Below are 19,978 nucleotides of genomic sequence, written 5' to 3' on the forward strand. Positions count from 1 at the left end.
TTGGTTGAGGAGAAAATTCAAGGTGTAAAGGGCAAAAGCATTCAAGGTGTAAAGGGAGTCCTCGTGCAGGATATCCTAAAGGTTAGCCTCCAAGTTGAGTCAGTGATGAAGAAGGTGAAGGAAGTGTTGGCATTCATATGTAGAGGAATAGGATATTTCTGCTCCGTAAATGGTTATATGGTTATAAGAGCAGGGATGTGATGTTGAGGCTTTATAAGAAACTGGCAAGGCCTCACAGAGGAGGGTTACTGTTTTGGGCTCCTTATCAAAGGATATGCTGGCATTGCAGAGAGTTCAGACAAGATTCTCAAGACTGAATCCTGAAATGAAGGGATTAACATATGAGGAACATCTGCACTCCTTAGAGTTCAGAAGAATGAAGGGGGACCTCAGAGAAGCATTTTGAATATTGAAAGGCCTGGAGATGTGGCGTAGTTGTTTCCCATGATAGGGGTGTCAAGGACAAGGAGGCATATCAGGATTTAAAGAGTGCCCATTTAATATCAGGATTTAAGGAGTGGTGAACCTCTGGAATTTGACCTGTGGAGGTCAACTTGTTAGGTGTATTTAAGGCAGAGATTGATAGGCATCTGAACAGTCAGGGTATCAAAGGTTATGGGAAGAAGGTAGGGAGTGGGGCTGTGGGAGCATGGATCAGCTCATAATGGAATGGGTTGATGGCATACATCTGCTCCTATATCTTATGGTCTTGTGGACTTTCAGATGTTAATATCTTGTAGTGGCAAAATTGGATTTGATTCACAGCATTCAGAGCCATCAAATATATGATACTATCAAAGATTTTATGTACTTCTTGAGTTTACATTGCATGAAGAAAGCACTGAATATTTTTTTTAATCTGCAATGTTGCAATGAAATGTTAAAACATGTAAATAGTCTGCAAGTCGAGCAGCATCTGTGGAGAGAGAAATAATGTTCATGTGTCAGAATGCTGATTGATACTTGACCATCTAAGCATTTCAAGCTTTACCTGAATTTATTTATTTATTTTCAGTCTTATTCCCAGTTACATCTCCTAAAGATCCATTATTTGTTTCTACGTGTCCCCTTTTGCTTTGCACTATTATTACTTTGACATGCCTTCAAAGTTTACACTTTCCCAACTCTACCCCATCCCCTTCCTCTAACTTTGTTTGAAATCAGGTACATCACCTCCCATATTTTCTCCTCTTCTGGTTCTCTCCATAATGGCTGGCTTATCTGCGGAGTATTTTCCACCATTTAATGCTTTTACTTTATTAGAGAGTTCTAGCATCTGTAGCATTTTGATTTATATTAATGTATTTATTGGTGGTGTAAAATTTTCTGATTGATTACCAAAAAGCTGCTGTCCTTTATGAGTGACCAAAGCGACAAGTTGATTTGAAATATATTCAGGCAGTTATGATATTACATTTTGCTTTACCTTGGAAATCTTGGCACTTTGAGTTATGTTTGTTATTTACAGAAAGAATGCAATATTTTAACTCTTGGAACGCAGGTTCTGCTTTATCACTTTTTGTACTTTAATTAGTTGATCAGAGTGACGACAACAACAAAATAAAAATAAAGGAAATCCGAATAGTAAAGAAAATAACAAGTGAACAAATTAGTGCCACTTTCCACTTCGATCAAGTCAGATATTCTGCAAAGTAATGGGCACAGACACGTGCTTTGTCTGACCAACAGGCTTTAAATGCAACCGTTGTCAGCGCCACGGCCGCATCTGTGTGAATGCGCAGCTCGCCTCTTCCACTTTCCTCTCCGAAGGGCTCACCGTGAGTCTCATCCATGGACTATTTCAATCTACTGTGCTAATCTAAATACAGTGAAATAAAAGAGAAGACGTTATTTTACAAATCTACTTTCAAGCGGTTTCCAAATGTTCCCTCCATGACTTGGGCAATAGTTGTAAACTGTTCTTGGATGGTTCTGCTTCCCCGTGGCGGCGTGGAAAGATCCCGAGTCACCGTCACGCACCGTGCGCTGGTCCCGACAGCGGATCGGGGCCGTTTCCAAAGCAGCGAACGAGTGGGACGCTAGGCGAAAGATGGCTGGCGCTAGTGGTAACGTAGCGCAGAAAACCTGGGAAGTGGCGAACAACATGCAGGAAGTGCAGAGTATCGATGAAATTTACAAATACGACAAAAAGCAGCAGCAGGAGATCCTCGCAGCGAAACCCTGGACTAAAGAGTGAGTGTCCGTCTTTGAATCCTTGGTTTACTCCTGACGGCGGAAACGTCTGCAGAGTTGCTGTCGAGAGTTTCAGTAGGCCTAACTGCAACGTTCATTATACTTGAAAGATCGGGGTGGGGGGGGGGGGGGGAATCGAGATAATGATCAAATTCTCTGCCTTTAGTGTTGCTCATTGACGAGTAAATATTGGTCTGAAACTTGGGGCTAATGTCTCTCCCCATAATAACACCACGGGATCTTTTAGGCCCACCCAAGATCGTTTCACATTCACCGGAAAACTCGTATTGGACAGTTCGCCGAGATGATCCAAGCTTTAGGAGTATGACGTGAAAGCAGCCTTCTAAGACTGATTCAATAGCTGGTAAACAAAGTCTAAGAGAAACGCGATGGACGCTGTGATTGTAGCAAGAACACCGAAATGCTAGAGCCAGAGGAACTCCGCTGGTCTGGAGGTTTAGCCCCTTTTATACTGCAAAGCCGCGGTATTCCCATAGGAAGCCGACTTCAGTGTTCTCACAACCAAAAAAGCCGTATCCATGAGTTAAATATGCTCCACTGCAGAGACTACCCACTGTTAAATCTAAATCTAGACCCCCGTCCACTTTGTGATTCTTTCACACAGCACTCAAAGGCAGATTTCAAGCTCTGAGTAAAAGGGAATATATTGCTGGCCTTTCAGGCCTGAGCCCTTCATGAAAAAGACAGAAGCAGGATGTATCGAAAGTCTCAGATTTCAAACCATGGGGAGGAATCCAGACCAACAAAAGGTGTAATTGGATATGATAAAGGACTAAATAGAATTTATAATGTCTGAAAAGTAGGCAGGGAATGGGGAGACGACAGGGGAAGCAAGGTTTGTGGTGGGAGGGGGCTGGGTTGGGTTAATGAAAGCAAATTAATGCTATCTGGTTGGAGGGTATCCAGTCAGAAGATGAGGGATTGTACCTCCAATTTATGGGTGGTCTCATTCTGGCAGTACATGAGACAATGGATAGACATGTTGGCAAGGGAATGGGATGGAGAATTGAAATGAGAGGCCGCTGGTGGTGAGATTCTGTTGTAGGTGGTGGAAATTGTGGAGAAGAATATGTTAGATGCGGAGGCTGGTGAGGTGGTAGGTAAGGACAGGGTGTGCTCTCCATGTTACATCTGGTAAAGATGGGTGGTGTGGAAGAGGGAAACATCCAGGGCATATGTGCATGTAAAGGCTGAGTTAATGAGAGTAGAGGGCAGTCACATTTTCTAAAGAAAGGACATTTCAGCTGCCCTGGAATGGAAGGCCTCATCTTATGAGCAGATGCAGTGGACAAGAGTAAATGAGAAAAAGGAAAAGAATCCTTACTGGAGTGGGTAGAAGTGTAGTCAAGGTAACTGTGGAAGCTATTGGGTCAACAAAGGAGAGAGTGTATCCGGAGATGGATCAAGCAAATTTGAGACCAGGATGAAAGTTGGGATCAAAGTAGGTAAAGTTGAGTTTATCATGGATTCAGAAGGCAGCACCAATGTACTCATCAATGTAATGAAGAGTTGAGGTACCCTGCCGACATATGCTTGCAACATGGATTGCTTCATATAACCAACAAAAAGACAGGTATAGCTGGGACCCATGCAAGTACCTAAGATAACACCTTTGACTTGGAGAAAATGGGTTGAGCCAAAGGAGAAGGTATTTAGTGAAAGTACAAATTCTGTCAGGCAGAGGTGGGTATTGGTGGAGGGGGGAACTAGTTAGGTCAGTTATTAAGGAAGAAGCAGAGAACCTCGACATTTTTTATGCAATGGAGGTGGAGGTGTGTAGGGTTTGGACGTCCATGGTGAAAATGAGGCAGTCCAGCCCAGGGAACTGGAAGTTGTTGAAATGGTGGAGTAATGTAGGTGGGAAGGGACTGGACCAAGGAGGGCAAAATGGGGTAGAGGTGTGATGATACCAGTTCATTGAGGCAGTAGTGCTCAAAAGTTGGACTACCAGGGTAATTGGGGTTGTTGATCTTGGGTAGAGATAGAACTGGGCAGCCTTGATTCATGGTGTTTCCTTATGTCAGAAGTTCAAAGTTCTTCACCATCTGAGGCCTGCCTGTTGTCTGGATCTTGCTATCGCCTCCACTCTGGATGGTCATTCAAGTCATCCTTCTGGATCCAGACTATGGGTGGGCAGGAAATATGAGTGAGTTTTAAGTTGACTTGTCATGATATACTTAGTACTATGAGAAGGGTCCTTTTGTAAGCAGTCTAACATGTGATCTCTAATATTCTTACAGCCATGTAAAGAGCACATTTAACAGAGCTATAATTACAATGAATTCTAAAATTCAGAAAGAAAGATCAGAATCAATTTATTGTCATCAACAAGTCCTGAAATTCAGCGTTTTGCAGTAGCATCATAATGAAAATATTCCTATTATATAACCATCTTACGACATTACTATTAAAAAAAAAAATGCATGAAAAGTAAGCCAGTGTCTTTGGTTTATTGATTATTCAGGAATCTGATGGTAGCGGGAAGAAGCTGTCCTTGTGTTGTTGAGTGCTTGTCTTTAGGCTCCTATACCTTTTTCCCAATGGTGGCAGAGTGAAGAGGACATGGCCTGGGTGATGGGGATCTTTGAGGATAGAAGTTTTTTTTTAAGACACCAACTCATGTAGATGTCCTTAACGGAGTGAAGTCTGGTGCCTGTGATGTCGCAGGCCAAGTTAACAACCCTCTAGAGTTTATTCTTGTCCTGAGAGTTGCCACCTCCATACCATGCAGTGATGCAACCATCCAGAATGCTCTCCATGAGGGAGTAATGGTATTGAAGGCCAGGCTGTAGTTGATGAATTATTGTTTTCAAGATGATCCAGAGCTAAGTGGCGAGTCAGCGATATTGCATCTGCTGTGGAGCAACTGTGACGATAGGCAAATTGCAGTGGATCCAAATCTTTGCTTAGGTACGTGTTAATTCTTGCTGTGACCAACTTCTCAAACCATTTCATTACAGAAGTTCGTGCTACTGGGCGGTAGTCATTGAAGCAGCTCACAATTACAAGGGTAGCATGATAGCACTATTGTGGTGCTTGTAGGATGCCGATGGCTGCAGGGAAGAAGTTGTTTTTAAGGCTTTTGATATGTACTTTCGTATTTTTGTGCCTTCTCTGTGATGGGCATGATGAATCCTTCATTATGTTGGCTGCCTTTCCTTAGCAGCAGAATATGTGGAGCATGGAGGGAAGGGAAGTTTGTGTCATTGTTCTGTGCTGCATTTAGTACCTTCTGTAGCTTACAATTTTTAGTGGAACAGCTGTATTCAGCATGTACAAGAAGTTTGCTTTCATTGATGCACGTAGAAGTTTGTGAAAGATGAGAGGGCTATGTCAAACTTCTTTGTATTATAATATTTACCATTCTTTTGTCTGGATTTGTAATTTGCTATCTGCTGTTCTTATTTTACTTGTATTCAATATCAGATCTTTTGCAGATTTTGCAAACCAAGAAAAATAGTTGCTTTTCCACAAATCATCAAATGTGTTATTACAAATTAACTTGCATTTGGTGTCCTTCATGATCATAGGATATCTTGACAACTTTATAATCAGTTAAATATTTAATGGACTTAAAACTATTGTAATCAAGGAAATAACAATTTTCAAACAGCGAGGTTGCATAATCAGAGCATGATAGTATTTTATAATAATGCTCTTTAAGAGATAGCTATGAAAACAACCATAATTTCTTCTCTGACCCACCCTGCATGGGGCCATGGAATTAGCTCCACACATCTGAGATAGCAGTTGGGCTTGGTTTCACACAAAAGTGCTGGAGATTATCAGAGAGACACACCGCATCCATAGGAAGTAAAAGGTAAACAATGTTTCAGCTCTTCATCAGGCTTTCTATTCTATAGATTTTTTACTTCCTATGGATGCTGCGTGATTTGTTCTCTGCACTTTGGATATTGTACTTGACCCCCAGCATCTGCAGATTTTTTTTTTGTTTTGTTTAATGTATCATCTGATTGAGAATGTATCCAAGCTTGTAATCCCACTATACTGCACTGTGTATGTTGTCTATTTATGAACTCATTTTCTGGAACAGGGGACTTGAACTCACAACCTTGTTCAGAAACAAGTGTGCTAATGTTGTTGTAGCGAGCTTGATAATCAATCGCTGCTGGTGAAATGCTGATACTTCACTATATCACTGATGAAATGTTGCATTTATTGAGGTTATCTATTGGATGATCTGCTTTGGTAGCAAAAAGATTCCACAGCACAATGAATATTTTTCCAATGTGCTTGGCAATACCCTTCTTAAAACAGCATTCCCAAAACAATTTTGTTGCTCGTGGAATCTTGGTGTGCGCAAATTGATTACCATACTTAATTGAGATATCCAGCAGGCTAACCAGTCACTCTGGCCCACAAGCCCATGCTGCCCAAATAAACCTACGTGACTAATTAACCTACCAACTCCATACATCTTTGGAAGCCTGAGCACCCAGAGGAAATCCACGTGGACACAGAGAATGTTCAAACTTCTGTCAGACAGTGTTGGATTCAAACCCTTGTTGCCGTTTCACTAATTCTGCTGTGAACTGTTTTTGATTTTTCTGCTCTGGTTTTTAGCTTTCATTATGGCATTGATTCCTTTAAAAAAACATAGAGGAATATCAACAAATTTTGTATTTGTTTAATCACTATTTTTTAGTTATTTTTCTTGACACTTTTGCATTTATTTAATTATCACCTACAAAAGTAGAAATTTGGAGAGAATTATTCCATTGGCCCAGCAAAGTGAAAGAAAAATAGAAAATCCAATTTACCCTTTGCGGGTCAGGCAGTATCTGTGGAAGGAAAAGCGGTACAAACATTTTGGGCAGAATTAGCAATGTGTCTGACACGAAATGTGGTTGTTTCTTTTTGCACAGATGCTTCCTGACCTGTTCCTACCTTTTTTTTTGCATTATTTCAGGCTTTCATAATCAGGTTTCATTCCCTTCAACTCGCCACTTTTTGTTTTTTTTTCCTATTTTTGTCTGCTTACCCATCACCCAAGTTCCTCTGACTCCCTACTCCACCCCTTGTTCCAAAATCTCTCCTCGATCTCCCATTTACCTAAAGATCCCTCTCACCCCTCCTGTTCTCCCCTTTGTACTGACTGCCTTCCCACTCCTCTCAATCATTGTGCGGGGTCTTGAATCAGAATGTTGACAATTCTTTTACCTCCACAGGTCTTGCTTGGCCTGTCTCCTCCAGCAAGTTTTTTGTCTATTATTACTGTTGTGACTTTTTAGGATTTTGAAAGTTGATTTTTCTAAACAATATTATTTCTTACAGCCATCACTACTTCAAGTATTGTAAAATCTCTGCTCTCGCACTTTTGAAGATGGTGATGCATGCCAGGTCAGGCGGAAATTTGGAAGTGATGGGCTTAATGCTCGGAAAAGTGGATGGAGAAACAATGATCATAATGGACAGTTTTGCTCTCCCTGTGGAAGGAACCGAAACGAGAGTCAATGCTCAGGCCGCTGCTTATGAATATATGGCTGCTTATATAGAAAATGCAAAACAGGTATGTTTATAATTACAACTTTTTCAACTTTATAAATTTGTGTGGTTTAAACAATATACTGTATAATGCCTTAAATTGAAAACTAGCTCATTTGCATTGTTTAATACTGAGTAATGTGTTCAAAGTTTAGTTCCAATTGTCGGTCAGATTTTAGATGAACAACATAAAGATGCCCAAACGTGTAAATTTGTACTATATTCCAACATTGTCAGCTTTTCCCATTCTAAATATGTTGGCCTAATTTTCATGTGCCTAGATTTATAATAATATTTCCTGTGTGAATAAGTGAGTCTGTGATCTGGTCATCAGCTTCTTGCAAATCATTTCATTTTGCTTGAAAAATATTATATAGCTTTTATCCCTCATTTAATTAATTGTAAACACTTGTTTACTAGAGGAAATAAGGAGGCCAATTTAACCAGGACAATGACTGACTCCATGGAGTAACTGCCTGTGCCACTCTTGGAATGGCAGAAAGCTACTGAAAATAAATCTGATTTGTCAATAATGCTAGAAAGCCTGTTTGACCATTTTCATGATTAATCAAGCAGCTTTGCTTTTATCTCGTCTTCTGTGATTTAAAAAAAATACAAAATAGTGCCAGAGAGTTGCAACTTTTTTGCGATGCCTGGACATCATGCACGACTATGCTTTGCATTGTGGTGATACACGAAAATCTGTGATTGTAGTAAAAACACAAAAGTGCTGGAGGAGCTCAGCAGGTCTCTCAGCATTCATAGGAGGTGAAGTGTGACTTTCACTGAGTTGATGGCCTTCCTTCAGCTCTGGATGTCTGACTTTATGTGTGTCCTCGGGATCAACCCATAAATCAGAGTCCTCTGTCTCGCTGCTGCTGGGGAGGAACTATGACAAGGACCCTTCCATCCTTCTCCAAACACTCTTAGCGAATCTGCATTCTCCAAAGAGGTTGGTCTCTGTCTCCACTCCACTGCAGTAATCTTGGGAAGGCTCCTATCACCTCCAGCCAGGCTAAGTCCTGGTTCTTGTTTGATCACTGGTGATAAAACATTCCACCAGATAACCTGGCTGGTCTGCTGCAGAAGCCACCCTACCTTGTCCATCCAGTCCTCATCTCTGTGTCTTCAGGATGTTTGATGCTGACCACTGTCTGATGGCCTTGTGATAAAGGTGTTTGACTGGAAAAGCTTTTCCATGAAGAACAAGTGGTGTGGCAAGACCAGCTGACTGGGACATTGTGTGGCAACAGGGCCAGGCTCTTCCTTTGCAGTACCTGGGACAGGTAGAATCTCAGCAGTTATTGCCCTCGTTACTTTTGTTTCACATACAGCCTGATGCAGCCACACATGAAGGTGGTCAACAGGATGAGGGCCGCGTTGGGTATGCCCTTGCCCTCATTGTCTGGTACCTTGTACATGGTGACCCTTTGGATTCTTTCTATTTTGGATCCCCATATGAAAAGGAAGACTGTTGTGACGATCACCAGGGCAGGGTTACACCGGGTGATGGGTCACACCTGTGCCACATACAGCAGCACCAAGAGCACCTCGCACCTGATTGACCAGATTCTTCCCCGTTATTGAGAGCAAGTTCCTTGTCCATAGACCCAATATTCAGTAGGCCTTTGTGGTCTGCTCTGACCAATTTTTGTTTATGCTTTGACCCTTCCAAACCAACACCTGTAGGTAGTCAGATCTGAGTGTGAAGTGGATGGTGGACTGGTCAGTCCAGTTACCGAAGAGCATTGCCTTGCTCATATTACAGTTTTCCGTGGTGCCCGATATTGACTCAAAACGGCCACAGATGCTGATCCGCCTGCAGACCAGTCGTGCGTCCCAAAAGAAAACGGCAACGTTGTCAATGTACAAGGAGGTCTTGACCTGAGTGCCTCTGCTGCCTGCAGTTTGGGATGCCATTCTGTCTATAACAGTGGTTTTCAACCTTTTTCTTTCCACTCACATACCACTTTAAGTATTCCCGATGCCATAGGTGCTCTGTGATTAGTAAGGGATTGCTTATGGTGGTATGTGGGTGGAAAGAAAAAGTATGACAACTACTGTTTTAATCGTACCTAATTGACTCATTATGTGCATGGTTTCATAACTCCAAAGTAAATGGGCCAATGACAACTTTTCTCAAGCAAAATATTTCAGTAACAATTGGGTCGAGAGCAGCAATCTCGTCCTTCCCAAAGGTTTCAGCAAAAGGGCTCTGCAACACACAAATAAGATTGGAGAGAATGGGCAACCTTGCCTGACTCTAGACTTGATGGGGAAACTATCTGTTTCCCACCCATTGGTTTGGACTGCGCTATGGATGTCTATGTAGAGCAGTTCAATCCAATGTCAGATTTCTTCCCAAAGCCCATTTTACAAAGCATACCCATCATGTATGTGTGTGATATCCAGTTGAAAATGTCCTCCTATTTCAAGCTGACCTGGCAGGTGTCCACCACCCTGTCCCGCACGTAGGTGATGGGTTTTCTGAGCAGTGCGAGGTTGTCAGAAATTTTCCTGCCCAGAATGATTCATGTTTGGATCACCTGACCAAGGGAAGATTTGACTCAATTGCCAATGGCTTTAGACAGGAATTTGTAGTCAACGTAAACCATGATGAGGGTCTCCAAATTCTGATATCCTCCTCCCCCTTCAGTTTGAAGATGAGGATGGTGATGCCCTTCCTCATGAAGTCTGACATACTGCCTGCCAGGAGCATAGCAATGCTGACATCCAGCAGGTCAGGGCCCACCCAGTCCCATAGAACCATGTACAAAGCAGTTGTTGCTTCTGGGAGTCTTACTTGATCCAAAGGAATGGATGGAGTCAGTCAGTTTTCCTCTGGGTTATTCACTGATCCAGACTCTCCCACTTGTTTTTGTTTAATTTTTTTCTTTGACTTGGCTTCGCGGACAAAGATTTATGGAGGGGTAAATGTCCACGTCAGCTGCAGGCTTGTTTGTGGCTGACAAGTCCGATGCGGGACAGGCAGACACGGTTGCAGCGGTTGCAGGGGAAAATTTATTGGTTGGGGTTGGGTGTTGGGTTTTTCCTCCTTTGTCTTTTGTCAGTGAGATGGGCTCTGCGGTCTTCTTCAAAGGAGGTTGCTGCCCGCCGAACTGTGAGGCGCCAAGATGCACCGTTTGAGGCGATATCAGCCCACTGTCGGTGGTCAATGTGGCAAGCACCAAGAGATTTCTTTAGGCAGTCCTTGTACCTCTTCTTTGGTGCGCCTCTGACACAATGGCCAGTGGAGAGCTCGCCATATAACACGATCTTGGGAAGGCGATGGTCCTCCATTCTGGAGACGTGACCTCCCCAGTGCAGTTGGATCTTCAACAGCGTGGATTCGATGCTGTTTAATACCTCCGTGATAAATGACAGGACATTTTGGGATGCCATTCTGTCTATAACAGTGGTTTACAACCTTTTTCTTTCTACTCACATATCACTTTAAGTATTCCTGATGCCATAGGTGCTCTGTGATGAGTAAGGGATTGCTTATGGTGGTATGTGGGTGGAAAGAAAAAGTATGAAAACTACTGTTTTAATCGTACCTAATTGACTCATTATGTGCATGGTTTCGTAACTCCAAAGTAAATGGGCCAATGACAACTTTTCTCAAGCAAAATATTTCAGTAACAATTGGGTCTAGAGCAGTGATTCTCAACCTTCCCTTCCCACTCACATACCACTTTAAGCAATCCCTTACTAATCACAGAGCACTGATTGCATAAGGATTACATAATGTGGTATGTGAGTGGACAGAAAAAGGTTGAGAACCGCTAGTCTATAGCCTTGGTGTCATATAGTTTGGCGGAAAGGGATCTGCTGATTCTCTGTTTGCCAATGTTTCAGGCCTAGGTCCTTCATCAATGAATGAACAAAAAGCAGACAGGTGCCGGAATTAAAAACAAAAGTGGGGAGCGGAGCATGGGCCAAAAGATAAAAGGTGATAATTGGATATGGATAGGATCACGGGAGAGGAAAGATGAGAATGGATCAGGGGAGGGGATAGCTCTGTGAATGCAGAGGAATGGAGGAAAGGAAACAGAGTGAGAGAGAGAGAGAGTGAGCAAGAGGCAAGGAGACATAGGGATAGGCAAAGAGTGTGGGGGGGGTGCTAACAGAAACCAGAGAATTAGATGAAAATGTAATCTGGTTGGAGGGTGCTCAGACAGAATATGAAAAGTTGTTCCTCCAATTTGCGGGTTGTCTCAGTCTGGCAGTACATGAGACCATAAATAGAAATGTTAACATGGGAATGGGGCGTGGTGTTGAAATAGTTTGCCGCTGGGAGATCTTGTTTTTTGCAGTGGACAGAGTGAAGGTCCTTAGTGAAGCAATCTCCCAGCCTCTCTGACGTAGAGGAGACCACAATGGGAGCACCAGATGCATTAGATTCACAAGTATTGCTTCACTTGAAAGGACTGTTTGGGACCCTGAATGGTGGTGAGGGAGGAGGAGTGTGCACAAGTGGAGCATTTCTTACAGTCAGAGGGGTAGGTGCCAAGGGAAAGATTGGTGGGAAAGGAGTCAAGGCAGAGAAGGGAAGGTGTATCTGGTGTTAGATGCAGAGGCTAGTGGGGTGATTGATGAGTACAAGGGGAGTCCTGTCCTTGTTGTGCATAGGAACCAGGTCAGATGTGAGTAATGGAGGACATCTTGGATGATCTGGCATGGAAGAAAGACCACATCCTGAGAGCAGATGTGTTAGACAGAAAAGTTGCGAGAAAGCCTTCTTGCATTCACTCTTATCTGTATACCCCACATAATTTTACAGATCTTTATCAAATTTCCACCCATTGTCTGATACTCCAGGGAAAAAGAATGAACCTATTCAACCTTTCCCTAAAACATAGCTCCTCAAATCCTGGAAATATCCTTGCAAATTTTCTATACACTCTTTCAATTTCATTGATATTGTTCCTGTAAATAGATGACCAAAACTTGGTTTTGATTTGGCCTCACCAATGTCTTGTACAACTTCAACATAACATCCCAGCTCCTGTAGTGAATGCTTTGATTCATGAAGGCCAATGTGCCAAAATCCCTCTTTACAACCCTATCTGTTTCTTTTTCAAAATGTATTTATTGAGCATCAAAAACAAATTTGTACACAATATACAGTATATTTTTGGTTATCTGAAAACCTTGGGTCTGAATGTTTTTCGGTTGACTGGATTTTTCGGATTACCAAATAATGGCTTTAAGCAGCCCAGTAGCATCTTCAGAATACTTGTGTCAGTGGTTAAACAACAAGGTTTTTCAAGCATGAAATAATGTTTAATTCTTATGTTTTTTAAAAAAAAGTGATCTCTGCTTACAAAATAAGATGAATGCAGATCCCCAACATCTCTCCACAGCTGCTGCCGATACCTGACACCTCCTCACGGCCACTGCCGATCCCTGACACCTCAGGTTCTCTGAGCTGACATCCAGTGTTCAGTGTCTGTCTTCCCAGCTGGTTCTGAGCCCTGTTAACAAAATAGACCACCAGAACGTCAGAGCCCCACATGAGCACGTTGGGTGAAAAAATTTTTCAACTGATGACATCAAGTCAGTGCCAAAAATAAAAGTTTGGATAACTGAGTGTTTCAGTTAACCGATTTACAGATAATCAGAAACATACTGTACAGATGTACATTGTGCTCCTATTTATTTTAAACAGAAAAACCAACACATACACAAATATTCATATGCACCCTCAGATGCACGCCCAGACCCATCCTTAATCCATTAATCCTCTATCAGACTTCCATTGTAATAAGATTAGACGCTTGGCTAACGGGGATGTAAATGCTATCACATCTTGCTGCAGGGAATTTAGGGAGTTTGTGGAGATCCCAAATGTATTGCAGTCAACAGGCAGAGTTGCAAATTGACTTTAAATATTTTGAATAGTGTGCTGAAAGTTCCGCTGCAGAACCCTTGTATTTTGGGGCACTGATGAAACGTGACTTGGGTGGTCAAGAGAGCCATTACACCCATTGCATTTGTCCTATTTCAGGATAAATGGCTGACAGTCTGGATTTTGAAAAGTGAACCCTATGCAGCACCTTGAACTGAATAAGTCCTATACTGGAGTAGGAGGTGGGAGAACAAATTTTCTGAATAACCTCTTCCCACAGTTTCTCCTTCCATTTCTGATTTTTGCTTCCATTTTATCTTTATTTTGGAAAGTGAATAACTCCTAATTGATAGAATAGAACTATACATTTTTTAATTTATCCTGGATTAATGGATATTAGATCTTCAACGGGTTATTTGGCAGGTAACTGAGAAAAGTTTGAAATAAAATGTTGAATCACCTACAACCCCTCACCCCCCCTTTCCCTAACCCACCCAGCCAAGCCCACCCCCCTCTAACCTACCCCAAAAGAAAAAAGAGAAAGAAGAGATCACATAACATCAAAATTCATCAGTTAATTACCATGGTTTGGAGTAACACCACGACTGTGCAGCGAGAAGATTTAATAATTCAATCCCATATAATCCAAATACAGGCTCCAAGTTTGATGATAAAAAAGATAATTATCACGTAAATTGTATGTTATCTTTTCCAATGGAATACAAGACCTCAACTCCATATACCATCTCTGAATACTCAAATAATTGTCTCATTTTTCCAAGTAATTGCCAAACATTTTCTAGCCACAGCTAATGCCAATCTCAAAAAACAATTTTAAATCTATTTAATTTTAATTCTAAACTAATCCTCTTAATATTAAAGGATACTAATACTAATTGCAATACTAATACTAAAGGATCTAATGAAAATTTCACTTTCAAAATAACTTCTTAAAAAATCCTTGTTTATTCCAAAAAGGTTTCACATGACCAAGTAGATTGTACAAAAAAAGAGCCTAAGTCCTTATGACACCTAAAACATAAATCCAAAGAAATAAAATTATGTTTTCTTAATTTTTCTGGAGTTACATATAATTGATGAATAAAATTATAATGAACTAATCGATACCTTACATTTACAATTTTAGTCATACTATCCCTAGATAAATTCATCCAATCATCCTGAGAAACAAGTATACCTAAATCTTACTCCCATTTCAATCTAGATGTATGAATATCCGGCTTAAGCTTTTTATTCTGTAATAAAGCAAAATCTCAGATATAAATCCCTTCTTACCACCCTCAGTAAGTAAAATTTCAAACTTAGACCATTTAGGTAACTGTAAAGTATGTCCAAAATTATCAAACAATAAAGCTTTAATTTGATAATAAGAAAAAAGAAAAAATGTATCCTATTTCTCTTTCATTCTTTGAAAAGAAATAAAATATCCTGCTTCATAACAGTCTTGCACCAATTTAATACCCTTTTGATCCCATAACTTCAAAAGTTGATAATTAAGTATAAAGGGGAAAAGCTTATTTTGGTACAATGGAGTTTCACCTTGAGTACCTATGGCTTCATCTTTTTATACCATAAATCCATTAAGTGTTTCAAAGCAGGTAAATTATAATTACTCAATAACTTAGAATTCCGTCTATAAGTAAACTGATTCATCTTCTTCTCACCAATTAAAGATAGTTCAATATTAGCCATATCAAAGGTTTATCTATTTAAACATCCTGTTAATAAATTCCAATTGTGCTGCATCATAATAATTCTGAAAATTAGGAAGATGCAAACCTCCTAATTCATATTTCCAAGTCAATTTCTGAAATGATACCCTTACCATTTTATCCTTCCATAAAAATTTCCTAACCAAGGCATTTAAATCCATTTTTTTAAAATTGAGGAATCTTACAAGGAATGGACTGAAAAAAAAATGCTGAATCTGTGGAAAAATATTCATTTTAATACAATTAACTCATCTTATGAATGTAATTGGTAAATCTTTCCATCGATTCAAATCATTTAATTTTAGACAATAAAGACAAATAATTAAATTCATATAAATTACTATAATTACAATCTACCTTAACAACTAAATACTTAATCTGATCTGACCATTTAAATTTCACAATATGCCTACATGAAGAATAATCCATTTCAGCTAAAGGCAATCTCACTCTTTTCCTAACTAATTTTGTAACTTGATATCTCACCATACTGTTCCAATCTATCATGTAAACTCCTCAAAGAATTCTGAGGTACTGTTAAACATATCAAAACATCATCTGAAAATAAATTAATTTTAAATTCATCAGATTTCACCTTAATACCTTTAATATTACTATCTTGTCTAATCACCTAAGTCAAAGGTTCAATAACTAATGCAAATAGAGTTGGTAACAAATGGCAGCTTTGCCTAGTCGATCTAGTCAACATAAAAGGTAAAGATAACTATCCATTTGTCACAACTCTAGCAGTAGGACTTCTATATAAAGCCTTAATCCAACCAATTTTTTAAAAAAGGGGCCAAATTTAAATTTCTCCAAAACTTAAAATAAAAAAACTCCACTCTACTCTACCAAAGGCCTTTTCTTCATCCAACAAAATAACTATTGGTAGTTTGGATCCCTCCCGAGAAACATGATTTGAAGAAATCAACTTCACAATATTATCTGCCAAATAATGATTTTTAATAAAACATGCCTGATCTAAATAAATTAAATTTGGTAAATATTGAGCCAACCTATTAGCTATAACCTTTGCCACAATTTTATAATCAACGTTTAATAACAAAAATGGTCTATAAGGCCCTGCTCTCAATGGATCTAATAATTCCTTGAGAAATGAATCCAGAAAAGAATGAACCTCTGTCACCTGTTTCAATACTTCTATCAATAAAGGAATTACTAAATCCTGAAATTCTTTATAAAATTCAGAAGTAAAACCATCATCCCCTGGAGACTTCCCATTTGGCATATATCGAAGTGCTTCTATCACTTCTTTAGCAGTAAAAGAAACATCCAAATCTTTAATATTTTTACCACTGAAAAAGGGTAAATCCAAATCAGATCAAAAATTATCAATTTTGACCTCATCCCCGGTAATTCAGAAGTATACAATTTTTCACAAAATTTTCATAACACATCATTTAATTTCCTGAAGTTTTTATGTAATCATTGATTCATGTCTAATAGCATTTATTGTTCTGGAAGCTTGTTACATTTTTAACTGCCAAGCTAATACTTTGAGCTCATTCCCCTAATTCATAATACCTTTGTCTAGTTCTCTGTAATAACTTCTCAAATTTATGCTTGTAACGAATTATAACGTAACTTCATATTAGTTAAACGTATTTTCTTAATTTCCGTTGAATTTTGCTGTAAATCTTTTTCTAAAATCTATCGCCTCCTTCAATTTACTTGCACCAGCTACACATTGTTTCTTAATGTTAGCAGTAAAACTAATAATTTGTCCCCTCAAATATGCTTTTAAAGCATCCCATAAAACAAATTTACTATTAACTGAATCCATATTTAATTTCAAAAAAAGCTGTATTTGATCTCTTATAAAATTACAAAATTCAACATTTTTCAACAACAAAGAATTAAATCTCTATCGATATATATTATCAATTCTCTCCGAACCGTGGGGGCTAAAGACAATGATTTACAAGATGACCACCAGTGTACAGCAGGGGAACGCAGAGAATGCAGTCAAACAATAACGTGTGTTTTTTAAAATTTTTTATTTTTCACACTTTAAACCATATTGATCCAGATACATACATTTTCCTTCTTAAATATATACAGTGTCGTTTTCTCCCCCGCCTTCCCTCCTCCCCTCCCTCCCTCACCTCCCCTCCCATTTATTTAAAGTTCAGAATATAAGATACATTAAACCCATTAAACAATGTTGTCACTCAATAAAAATAAACAAGAAATTCCACTGAGTCAGTTCTTTTCATTATCTTCTCCTTCTGTCATTTTAGGTGGTAGATGTCCACGGTAGGTTTTCTCTATTGTGTTTCATGTATGGCTCCCATATTTGTTCAAATATTGTAATGTTATTTCTTAAATTGTATGTTATTTTTTCTAATGGAATATATTTATTCATTTCTATATACCACTGTTGTATTCTCAAGTTATCTTCTAATTTCCAGGTTGACATAATACATTTTTTTGCTACAGCTAGGGCTATCATAACAAATCTTTTTTGTGCTCCATCCAAATCGAGTCCAAATTCTTTGTTTTTTATATTACTTAGGAGGAAGATCTCTGGGTTTTTTGGTATATTGCTTTTTGTGATTTTTATTTAGTATCTGGTTTAGATCTTCCCAAAATTTTTTCACTTTCTCACATGTCCAAATTGCATGAACTGTTGTTCCCATTTCCTTTTTACAGCGAAAACATCTGTCTGATACTGTTGGGTCCCATTTATTTAACTTTTGAGGTGTAATGTATATCCTGTGTATCCAGTTATATTGTATCATACATAACCTCGTGTTTATTGTATTTCTCATGGTTCCGGAGCATAGCTTCTCCTATGTTTCATTCTTTATCTTTATGCTTAGATCTTGTTCCCATTTTTGTTTGGTTTTACCATTTGTTTCCTCGTTCTCCTTTTCTTGTAGTTTAATATACATGTTTGTTATAAATTTTTTGATTATCATTGTGTCTGTAATCACATATTCAAAATTACTTCCTTCTGGTAACCTCAGACTGTTTCCCAATTTGTCCTTCAAGTAGGATTTCAGTTGGTAGTATGCCAACATTGTATCGTAAGTTATATTATATTTATCCTTCAATTGTTCAAAGGATAATAGTTTATTTCCCGAAAAACAATTTTCTATTCTTTTGATCCCTTTTTTCTCCCATTCTCTAAAGGAAAGGTTATCTATTGTAAAAGGGATTAGCTGATTTTGCGTCAGTATTAGTTTTGGTAGTTGGTAATTTGTTTTATTCCTTTCTACATGAATCTTCTTCCAAATGTTGAGCAGATGATGTAATACCGGAGAATTTCTACATTGTACCAATTTTTCATCCCATTTATATAATATATGTTCAGGTATCTTCTCCCCTATTTTATCTAGTTCTAATCTAGTCCAATCTGGCTTTTCCCTTGTTTGATAAAAATCTGATGGGTATCTTAATTGTGTGGCTCTATAATAATTTTTAAAGTTTGGTAGTTGTAAGCCTCCTTGTTTATACCATTCTGTTAACTTATCTAGTGCTATCCTCGGTTTCCCCCCCCCTTTCCATAAAAATTTCCTTATTATTTTCTTTAAATCCTTGAAAAATTTCTCTGTTAAGCGTATTGGTAATGTCTGAAATAGGTATTGTATCCTTGGGAAAATGTTAATTTTAATACAGTTTATCCTTCCTATCAGTGTTGGTGGTAAATCTTTCCAATGCTCTAAGTTGTCTTGTAATTTTTTCATTAGTGGATAATAATTGAGTTTATATAGATGGCCGAGGTTTTTATTTATTTGTATACCTAGATATCGCATTGCTTGCGTTTGCCATCTGAATGGTGATTCTTTCTTAAATTTTGAGAAATCCGCATTGTTCATTGGCATTGCTTCACTTTTATTTGCGTTAATCTTGTACCCCGACACTTCTCAATATTCCTTCAATTTCCTATGTAATTCTTTTATTGATATTTCTGGTCTGCTAAGTATATTATAACGTCATCTGCAAATAGACTGATTTTATATTCCTTGTCTTTTATTTTTATCCCTTTTATTTTATTTTCTGTTCTTATCAGTTCTGCTAGTGGTTCTATGGCTAATGCGAACAATAAAGGAGATAGTGGGCATCCCTGCCTTGTTGATCTGCTTAAGTTAAATTGTTTTGATATATATCCATTTACTGTCACTTTCGTCAATGGCCCCTTATATAATGCTTTAATCCAATTAATATATTTCTCTGGTAAGCTGAATTTTTGTAGTACTTTGAATAAATAATTCCATTCTACTCTGTCAAAGGCCTTCTCTGCGTCTAAAGCAACTGCTACTGTTGGAGTTTTATTTCCTTCTACTGCATGAATAAAGTTAATAAATTTACAGATATTGTCTGTTGTTCGTCTTTTTTTTAATAAATCCAGTTTGGTCTAGATTTACTATTTTTGGTACATAGTCGGCTAATCTGTTTGCTAATAGTTTAGCTATTATCATATAATCTGTGTTAAGTAAAGATATTGGTCTATATGACGCTGGTGTAAGTGGATCTTTGCCTGTCTTTGGTATTATTGTAATTATTGCTTTTTTACATGACTCTGGTAAGCTTTGTGTTTTATCAATCTGATTGATTACTTCCAGAAGGGGAGGAATTAATAAATCTTTAAATGTTTTATAGAATTCTATTGGGAATCCATCCTCTCCTGGTGTTTTATTGTTCGGTAGTT

The 19,978-nt window shown here is 38.7% G+C and overlaps 1 protein-coding gene across 3 annotated transcripts in view; it reads left to right on the forward strand.

Moving 5' to 3' along the window:
* The window catches only part of cops5 (COP9 signalosome subunit 5), a 71,127-nt gene that overhangs the window by 3,795 nt on the left and 47,354 nt on the right, over positions 1-19,978 (forward strand). Inside the window, exons 1-2 of one of the 3 annotated variants that reach the window (XM_069921335.1) lie at positions 1,700-2,193; positions 7,510-7,744. In XM_069921335.1, the coding sequence (XP_069777436.1) occupies positions 2,051-2,193; positions 7,510-7,744 (378 nt within the window). In that variant the 5' untranslated portion in view covers positions 1,700-2,050. Of the gene's footprint in view, positions 1-1,699; positions 2,194-3,614; positions 3,656-7,509; positions 7,745-19,978 lie in introns of those variants that run through there. The other 2 variants (XM_069921336.1, XM_069921334.1) reach the window with 2 other exon arrangements.

This window comes from Narcine bancroftii, chromosome 2, assembly GCF_036971445.1.
Source record: "Narcine bancroftii isolate sNarBan1 chromosome 2, sNarBan1.hap1, whole genome shotgun sequence".
NCBI lineage: Eukaryota > Metazoa > Chordata > Chondrichthyes > Torpediniformes > Narcinidae > Narcine > Narcine bancroftii.